This window comes from Centropristis striata, chromosome 2 (genome assembly GCF_030273125.1).
Source record: "Centropristis striata isolate RG_2023a ecotype Rhode Island chromosome 2, C.striata_1.0, whole genome shotgun sequence".
Classification (NCBI taxonomy): Eukaryota; Metazoa; Chordata; class Actinopteri; order Perciformes; family Serranidae; genus Centropristis; species Centropristis striata.
Window position 1 is genome coordinate 27,125,432 of NC_081518.1, and position 10,361 is coordinate 27,135,792.

General features: G+C 37.3%; 1 protein-coding gene across 1 annotated transcript; it reads right to left on the reverse strand.

The window, feature by feature from the left end:
* scamp2l (secretory carrier membrane protein 2, like) lies at positions 1–9,845 on the reverse strand. Its single transcript, XM_059350274.1, has 9 exons — positions 9,699–9,845; positions 8,161–8,238; positions 7,962–8,048; positions 7,029–7,158; positions 6,787–6,915; positions 4,592–4,751; positions 3,595–3,696; positions 2,984–3,101; positions 1–1,581 (listed from the first exon to the last, which is right to left on the reverse strand). Exons 1-9 carry the CDS (start codon positions 9,753–9,755, stop codon positions 1,435–1,437), a joined length of 1,008 nt encoding a protein of 335 aa, XP_059206257.1. The 5' UTR covers positions 9,756–9,845; the 3' UTR covers positions 1–1,434.
* Positions 9,846–10,361: the final 516 nt, after the last annotated feature.

Here is a 10,361-nt window from a genome sequence, read left to right on the forward strand (position 1 = left end):
GCATAAGATAATGCCTCATTTACATATTTAAACATTTAAGAAAACTTTTAATGCAAAAGAATAATCGTTAATTTAAGAAATCACCTTGGAAAGTTTCATGGTGATTTCTGATAGTTTAAAATGTTAACCTCATTGACCTGTCTTACAAAATGTATATAATTTTACAAAACATTATGCTTAAAAAGGGCTTTGTTCATGTATGATTTATAGCCTGATTTATTTGTTTTTATGCCTGTTGTATTGTAGTGATAAAAGGAAATATGTAAAATCCCTAGGTTCTGCAAACAGCACATATTTAATAAGATAATGCCTAATTTGCATCTTTAAACATACAATTTCATAAAACTTGTCATACAAAAAAAATTACTGCCTTAATGTAAGTAATAAACCAGGGAAAGTTTCATAGCGATATCTATAAGTTAAAATTCGTACCCTGTTCACCCTAAAACACGTCTTCATTTGTCCTAAGAAGAGGTTTTTGTCTCAATCTAAATCTAAATCTGTAAATTAAATAAAACAAAAAACCTTCATCCCGTCACCTTCATTAATCCTCATCCTATACAGTATTATACACATTAAAAACATAGAATTTAGAGCAAAATTCAAGCAGCAACTGTGTTCATCAGTAGTGTTAAGACAGTAACATGATGAATTTACAGCGCGTTCATTATTACAAAGTGTACTGTATGTATTTTTAATTATTTATAAGGCAGAATAGTAGACTGGTGACCTTGTAACAATCTACATGCTGCTGTTAAGACAAAAATATGTATACATACATTACGTGGATCCATCAGTCAATGATGGTGAAACATTCTCATGTCAAGTAAGCTTTTTATATAATCCAAACTTTTCGCAGTGTTTATCTTTGAGGCCCCCGTATGTTATTCCTACATGAACTGTGAGATAGAATAATCCTAATACTCTCCGCCCACGTATTTAAAACTGACAGGATTTAAATAAATGTACTTTATCACTAAACTCCAGCCCCCTTTACATTTCTTGTATTCCAGTTAGTTACACTGCGATGAGGTGTTGCCAATTCGTTTTTCATTGTCGTACCCACTCTGCCTCCTTCTTTGACTTGTTTCATTCAACTTCGGCTTTCTAATTCCTTCCTACATTTCCCAGAATAACTTTTGATTATACTTCATACTGATGAGGGTGGTACAGAGTTCAATAACAGCCGAGATATGTGCAAGTCATTACATGGTTGTATAAGAACTTCTTCAGTGTTAAAAGTGGAGAATGGAGACACTTCATGAGGCTGAGAAGACTTTCCCTCATCATAAGTTACTTGTTTTTGGCCCTTTATATTAAATAATAATAAAAAAAAAAAAACATATCGCCTAAACCCATTGAAGTATGTTGGGACATGGCTTTGTTGGTCAGAGGAGAGACTAGCCTGAGGCAGGAGGGATGTGGGGAAGCAGTCTAATTCCCCTGGTTTGAGCCAAAGACAGCAGAAGAGGCAGCGCTGGCTGCAGCAGTCTGGACCGTTCGGTTGGTCATGACTCCGGTGGAGAACTCCTGCTGGGCCTTGGTGAAGCTGGCACCTGTATTTCTGTATTTAGAGTGGACCTGAAAAAAAGGGGCACAAATTAGGGCAGGTTAGCAGGTTTATAAGGAACAAGGAGCTCATGTTTACAGTCCTGTTTGTCTGTTTGACCCCATTTGGCATTAAAATGTGGCTCATATTGAGACTGTATCTCATATGACATGATTACATTTACACCTGGTATTGATATGCATCTCCAGGGTCCACATTGAGATCAGATCATTCTTTCCAGCTCAAACAACCAAATGATGCTTTCTTTTGAACCAAGAGAAGAGACAGCCACCTGGTTGGTTGCTGCTCCTGGTGCAGCTGCACGCCAGCCACAGCGCACTGCAGGTCTGACAGATATGTTGCCAAGGTCCACTGTTTGAAATGCAGTTTCTGGACATCCTGGAGGTGCACAGCCCACCAGAACTGCCCTTCACTGTGATTGTTTTTTATTAATATTTTTAATTTCTCTAAGAGAACTTTTCTCTTGTTGCTGCATGGAGATGTTCTTCCCCACTTCCTGGCGTCCGAACCTCTAGTTGCATTCCTAGTGGTGAAACCACTAGCCCTTTTTATACTGTGTTTCTCCAAAAGTGCCGTAACAAGCAGTGCGTAATGAAGTGGGAAGAGACTGTAGTGCTGTGTAACAGAGCAGCGGCCGCAGTGGCGAAACAATAATGGCGGAATAACTGCAGGTCATTCTGTTTCTCAAAATCAAATCAAAATTACTTTATTTATCCCAGAGGGGAAATTCAGTTAGTCTGGTAGCTCTTCTGTAGATTATTGAAGAATAAGACAGCCTGATGGCTGTAGGAGCGAAGGATGTTTTGAATCTCTCCGTCCTGCAACGGAGAGAGAGGAGCCGTCCACTGCTGTCTTTTTGGTCCATAAAGGTGTTGTGTAGCGGATGATCCGGGTCTTTCAAGAAACCCCCATTAAATTCATTCAATCTAGAGATTCTATGTAGTCAAGCAAAGTTGTTCTGCTTTTTGCTGTACATACAGCATGTACTTTCCATCTTCGCAGCTCCTCCAGTTCACATTGATCCCATCTCGAACAGTCTCGCCAATTTAACGATTCTGTTACTACCTCCGAGGGCGGTACAGAGCCGGGATCACTTGACCCCCCCCCCGTCAAGAAGAAGGTGAAATGTCACAGAAGCGTAAGAGCTTGAAACAGTGGGAATCCCCATTTGTACGTACATGTGTATGCCGTACTATGTTCTTATTTTGGACAAGTCTAATTGATTATAAGGCACTGCCATGTTCAATGTTCATGTTTTACTACAAGTATACAGTATGTGTAGACTGTAATATCTGTGCAGACTGTAAATATATAAACATCTTGGTTAATATTCAAATCACATGTCAAAGTACAGACTTTAACATGGCTTAATATTCCCTTTTTCTGAAGAGAAGTTGTAATATTTGACATTACCATTTTCAGGAGGATGACGGCCAGGACAGCGTTTACAGTGAAAAATCCGGCCACCACCATCATGACCACAGCAACAGCCAAGTTTTTTCCGATCATGCTGATGGATGAGATCCATCCGCTGTTAACAACAGAGACAACAAAACATCATGTGTCACTTCACATTTTCTCTACAATGATCGTGTACAACTGCATTTTCTGGCATTAAAAAAAGTATAAAAATGACGAGAAATTAGCCAACATCCTACGGTAACCCAGTGACCGGTGTTAAAGCATGAAGTCTGAAAAAGTGAATAATGGAAAACTGAAATATATTACATGATATAGAAAAGAAACCCAAAGAGAATAGTACCACACACTTACAAAGCAGCAACCCAGACAAGTTATGGCAGCAGGAATCTGTCAAAGAGATGCAAGAGAGGAGATCCAGGGAAAGAATACACACACAAACTCAGACGTGAATGAAGAAACACATGCACATTTACTACGACTCCACCCAAAGCACACACTCGTTCTTACTCATGAAAATAGAAACCTGTTGAAACCATTAATACCACACCTCCACTTTCACCAGCATGCAGATGATTATTCAGTTAAATAACATTCCCACTGACCTGTTTCCCCACTTGGGGATCCCCACAGTCTGGATGATGTACACCGCCACTTGGAAGAAAAAGACAAAAAAGAAGAAAAAGAAGCTGAAGGAGCTGTCGGACCTAGAGAGGGAAAATACAAAAGAAAACATGTTATTAATGATATTTAGTATTTAAGAGGTTCGTTCGCTGTCACATTATTAGATGTAGATGTTACATTAAGACAAAAATTATAATCCTGATTATGTTGGCCAATATTAAGATCATGATTATTTACCACAATTACTTGTCTTTGGCTTCTTTTTTTACTTTAAAAATAAGGTATTTCTAACAGTGGTTTTCTTGAATTTTAAACAAACATCTTTTTTTTTTTTTTTTTACCTTCCTTTAAAAAAAAAATCAAAATAAATCCAAAAATCAAAATATATATTGATTTAAATAAATAATAAATAAGATAAATAAGATAAGATATGTTGTAACATTGGTATACTTCCACAACCTACTACCAACTACTAAACATGTATAAATATCTAAAAACAAATAAATATAAATTATACCAAAATAAATCTTATTTATTGTGAAATAGCCTGATACATCCTCAAATTAAAGACTCGTGTTTCAATATACAGTACATACAGTACTCTATGAAACCTTAAGATAAACTTTATCTTGCAAATATAATTATATGCTCTTCTATTTTATACTTTTATGCTTACCTCCTGCCGAAAAATATTATTAAAGCACTGAGCTGTAAGCAAGAAAAACCTGATATGAGCATTTTCTAATATTGTTAATTGTGTACAGATTGGCTCCCATATACTTCATCTAAACCCTTTGGCTGAGTTAGAGGATTAAGGTGTTCACTTAGTTTGCTAAAGTTCAGAAAAAGAAAAAAACAACAGGTTCATCTGCATGTGTCCCAATTGCTTTTGTTTGTATAACAAAACAGTTACAACCTGTAAGTCATGCACAGCAAAGAATACTTAATTGTCACCCCAGGGTGAGTGAAACAGTTTACCTGAAGGCCTTGTAGACGGGCCTGTACCAGCAGATGAACGACACAGGGGTGAAGAGGATGAACCAGAGGATGGAGAGGCCGAAGTCGACGCCGTACTGAGAGTCTGCGGTGAAGTAAGCCAGGCAGGCGAGCACGTTGAGGAAGAGAGTGGCACTGTGGACTGAGGAGACACACAGGAACCAATGAGCTGGACTGGAACCATCATCATGAGGACAAGCACTCCACTCTGCTTTTTTTTAATGTACACTCACCAGCCAATTTATTAGGTACACCTGTGTAACTGCTTCTTGACGCAAATATCTAATCAGCTGATCACATGGCAGCAACTCAATGCATTTAGTTATTGGACATGGTGAAGATGAGTTGCTGAAGTTCAAACTGAGCATCAGAATGAGGAAGAAGGGTGGTTTAAGTGGCTTTGAATGTGGCAAGGTTGTTGGTGCCAGACGGGTTGGTCTGAGTATTTCAAAAATTGCTAATCTAAGAACCATTTCTAGGGTTTAAAAACAAAGGTCAGAAAAAGAGAAAATATCCAGTGAGTGGCAGCTCTGTTGATGCCAGAGGTCAGAGGGGAATGGCTGACTGGTTCGAGGTGATAGAAAGGCAACAGTAACACAAATAACCACTCGTTACAACCAAGGTGTGCAAACGACCAGCTCTGAACGCACAACACGTCCAACCTTGAGGAAGAAGGTTGCACCAGCCACTTTATTAGGTACATCTGATAGCTAATAAAGTGGCCGGTGAGTGTATTTTTCTAGTGAACAAGCTTTGGTGTCCTTTAAATTAATTAATAGTGTGCAGACTAAATGAGCATCCATAACATTTAAGCCTTTGCAACGTGAGTACATACAATGCTAATTATCGCCAGCAGGGAAAGCTCTCTATAAATTGTAGTGAACCGGAGCTGTGACAACTTTCTCTGATGCAGCTTACTGCTTTTGGACAGTTTAGTATTTGTAGAAACAGTGAAGTGTCTGTCTAAAAGACGCTTGTGTGGGATTATTTGCATGGCAGGACTTGAAGAGATTGCTCCTTGGGGCGTGGAGACGCAGTGAGTTCCCCTGCAGGCGTATGTCATAAACACATCTGCAGTGTTTGTGTAATTATTCACTGGGGGAGACAAAAGTTCTGCACTGCAGGTTTAGTGAAGGACATGTAATGGCTGAAAGGGTTTAACACTGGCGCTGCAGTCTGACTGCGAGTGCAACTAACATGAATCAAAGAATATTCCACTGCATATTCTGAGAACCCCAATCCTAAAATCTTAAATATGTCAAGAAAAAAGTCACTTAAATAGCCATTATAATGCCCTTATAAAATAATAATACTTGCAACATAATGATAAACTTTAGCAAAATAACTTACGTATTCTGAAATAATGACTTAGCATCTCAAAATAATAAGTTCATATCTACTAAATCTCCCAATATTTTAAGAAACCAAGTCGTTATTTTAAGATACCAAGTCAATGCCAAGCCAAGAAGATTTCTCATTATTTTAGGAAACCAAATTTTGAGAAGAATTCTCATCATTTTTAAAAAAACTAATAAATTGTTTTAAGATAGAAAGTCATTGTTTTCAGAATATTTCTTATTATGTTGCAAAAGTCACTATTTTGAGGATGTTTCTCATTACAAGACATTATTTGAAGATACTAAGTCATTGTTTTGAGAATATTTCCCATTATTTTAAGAAATCAAATCATTATTCAAAGACACCAAGTCAATATTTAAAAGAAAACCAAGTCATTATTTTAAGACAGAAATTATTTTCATAAAATTTCTCATAATGATGCAATATTAAGTGATTATTTTGAGGATGTTTCTCATTATAATGATATACAGGATATTTTTTTTTCATGTTCATATGTTTTCATCATATTTTTTCTCTTACTGGCAGAAACAAGCTTCCATGGTTGTCAGATGGTCTATTAATTAATCAATACTGTATAGAAAAGCAGTAATTATATGTTGAAAATCATGACATGAAGATGCCAACATTAACCAGCCCTACACTCTACAGGTATAATGCACTGTGCTGTATATTTGGGTTACTCAGTTGAAAAAAGAAGAGAGAAATTGTTTGATATGTTAACAACAACAACAACAACAACAACACTGTTATACATCAATGACTCTTTCATATTCGAAAACAGAAGGTGTGAAACAAACACTGCATGCAGCGGTACGTACACATCCAGAGGTAGTACATCCTCTTGCAGATCCTGCGGTATTCATCAGGGATTTCCTCGTCAAAGTCCTGATAAAAGCAGGGCTTCACGGGGAAGATCTTGGGAAGAGGTGGCCAGTTGTTCTCTTTATCTGATGGACAAAAGAAAGCACAGCAGGATTAACATTCTGAGCAGTGTGTTGATTGTTATCATTCGTATGTTCAACATGAGTTTATGTGCAACTTTAACAACAAAACAACTGACTGCCAGTATTGAGCGCTCTGCCGGGGCTCCTGTTCTGCAGCTCCTTCTCCTTCCGATCCAGCTCAGCTGCCTTCTTCTCCAGCTCCTCCTGCTGTTTGATCAGGTTTGCCTGGCCAGTAGCTGCACTTGCCTGGTGGATGATGGAAGAGCTGCACTCTTAACACTGTGTGCAATATTGTCACTGCATCACTACAACTCCCTGATACATTTTTCCACCTAGCAGCTCTGTGATGCGAAATTCATGAGCTACACTGCAGGCAACAGTACACCCACTTCACATCTACTTCAGCTGTGTAAAGACACCAGCTGCTGGGACCGAAGATTTTTGGATCTTAACTACTCACTCACTAAGTCAGGTGGCAAATATGGTGGCTGATTAGTGACAAGACAGTGCAATAAAGAGCACTGGCAAGTTGTTTTAACTGTAAAATGTATAAAATGAACATACATCGGTCACTAATTTGTGTCCTAAGCAGAATTTTATGTATACAGTGGTGAAATCAAGTGGAAACCTCTTCACCTGAGCAGTAAAGTCAATGCGGAAGTGCCTCTAGTTGCTGGTTACACAATTAATTTCTTAACTAGAAAGAAATTAACTAAAAATCAGATAGAGATCTCCCTTTTTAGTTTTGTTGACCTGTCTGCACTTGTGTTTTTATTGCTGCATTTTCAAATATGTATCATGTTCCCTTTTTTAATGAAAAGTGCTCTATAAATACATTTTACTAATTTACTTAATTAACTAAAAGCATGAGTCTATTATTATTATTATGGTCCTCATCTTTTGTTTTAAAAATTCAAAGCCAACATAAACTCCTAAAGACAGATACATTCTGTTATTACATCTCAGCTGACGTATAAAATGGCTGTAAATGTGATTTCACACTAGCTTATTTAATTTTCTTTATCTGTAAAAGAGTGTGTGAGACTCACTTGTGCGCTCTGCTCCACAGAGGTCGGCAGGATGGCGGGTTGAGAGGAGGCAGCAGAGATGGGGATGGTTGTTTCAGAGTAGGTTCCCTGTGAAACGAATGAATCAATACCTTTAAAAAAACTAAATCCCCTCTGAAAGGTGGAAAAGAAATATCTATACATGACATCTTTAGTTATATGACAAAACAGAGGAACGAACCATTTCGGTTGCAGAGAACGGGTTGTAATCCTCAACGTTTTTGGAGGCTCCGCTTGTGGCCTGTGTGATCGAAGCATCCTGAAAAAAAAGGGCACAACATCATGTTATGATGCAAGGCTGGTCAACAATTTAATATGATCATTTATTGTGTTTTAATGGATTGATATCATGATTAAATAATATCGTCATACACTAGTTTGTATCTAAACTAATAATAACAAGCACACACTAACTCAAATTTCTCAGAAAATCTGATATGAAATCTTTTGAGGGAATATCAATTGAAGTGAAGTTGCAATTTATTTTTTTATATCTTTATCTTATATATTATTTTATACATTATCGCTCAGGTCAAAGTGATTAACAACTCCAACTTTAAACTCAATTACCCAGAATACGGCATACAGCTAAAGCTTCTCTCTTCATAATAATGGGGCAGTATAATGTGCAAAGGTCCACTTGGAACTAGGGGTGTAAGGATACATTGATTCTGGCTCGAATATCGATTCAATGATCAACGATGCAATATAATCGATGCGTTGAAGTGAAAATATCATTGCATATCATCATCTTTAAGAAACGCCTTTATTTTGAAATTCCCACTTTATATTCATTCTCTTTTTACTATACAGAATATATTGTTTTTCATTTAAATGCCTGGGAGAGATCAGAGATGAAATTGTCAAAACATATTTAGTTGCTTTTTTAAAAGTTGACTTACAACCCAGATTCCCAAAAAATAAAAATATAAAAAATATATGGCATTATCTAGGTTTGAAATTACCTAAAATGGGGGAGAACTTTTTAGCAATATGGCCCTGCCCTATTATGATGCATTTGAGAAGTCTTGGGTTTATATTTGTCACTGTGTGTGGACTAAGCAGTGACCCACAGAGTCACAACCAGGCCAGGAAGACACTAAACTGTCTCACACCACATTAACTATTAAAAGACTGTTGGCTCTGAACCACATTTGTCTCAGTTAAAGCACAATTTCTTGGGTTTGTTTGAACAAGCAAAAAAGGTGTGTTTTTCTCTAAAGTAAATATGCCACAAAGACATATGTTCACCTAAAAACATTATGTCTACAGCTGTAACACCTGTAAACACTGGGATTTAATAGTTATTGTAAAAACACAACAACCTATACAGATCATATAAGACTACCAAGTGCGCCATTAAATCCCACATTTTCCCTTAAGGCTCTGGTTTACAAAATCTCCCATTAATGGCGTGTTGAAGAGGAGTCACAGTTGATGTCAGCAGGCACCTGTTCGTGTGCCTGCTTACCTGCGCAGGTGAGCCCACATTCAGCGTAAATACACAGTTTTACACATACTATTCTACAAATAGACTATAAATAAACTACAACGTGTCACATTTTATCATAGTGACGATTCTTAGTCAGGAAATGCAGAGGCCAAACCCAGCAACCAACCAAACAGGTTTTTGTAGCAGCATATCTCTTTCAGTGTCCACTTTACACCAAAACTGCTTCTTTAAAACTTCGCACACAGAAAATAAAATGAAACGCTCACCTGGAAAGGATTTATGTCCACTGGGTCCACGAAGGGGTTGCTGTCCAATCCCGACATTTTAGAGAAAAGTTATATTTTGTGTGGAATAAACAACACGACAGCTCCCGTGTCTCCCGGGTGCTCCTCTGATGGTGCTGCTGTGACACTGGGCCTCTGCGCATGCGTCGGTCGATAGGTGACCCGCGTCACCAGGAGGCTGTCCCCGAGCAACTTCTGATCACCTTTATTCTTAGGAATTATCGCAATTGGTTTAAATTGTGCGGTTCTTGTGACAGTCTGACTTCATCCACTTAAATTAATCTTGTTATTAGATCAACTTTGTGATAGTAAACGTTCGAGACAATGTTTACACTTTTAAACTATTTTTTAAGGCGTTTTAGTTGCATCTAGGTGCTGTGGAACTCATGGATAAACGACTATAAAAACCTGGGTAGGAGGAAAACTGGACATTTAATATGATTGACATTGTTTTTTTATATTTAAAATTGTATTTATCTTATTGTTAATTTGTGTTATTATAATTCATTTTTTTTATTTTATCTTACTTTGTATATATATATACATTTTATTAAATATTTTTAAATTATTGTCATTATATATTTGATCCCTTTTATCAATTATATCAGTTTCTGGTTTTTCAGACTTTTTAGTTGCCTTTTAGGT

Excerpts from the sequence above, each read along its gene's own strand:
- scamp2l (XM_059350274.1), bottom strand. The coding sequence starts at position 9,755 with ATGTCGGGATTGGACAGCAACCCCTTCGTGGACCCAGTGGACATAAAT. Across the intron at positions 8,049-8,160 it reads CGTTCTCTGCAACCGAAATG|GGAACCTACTCTGAAACAAC; the intron begins GTTCGTTCCTCT and ends TTCGTTTCACAG. Across the intron at positions 3,102-3,594 it reads ATCCCCAAGTGGGGAAACAG|CGGATGGATCTCATCCATCA; the intron begins GTCAGTGGGAAT and ends TGTTGTTAACAG.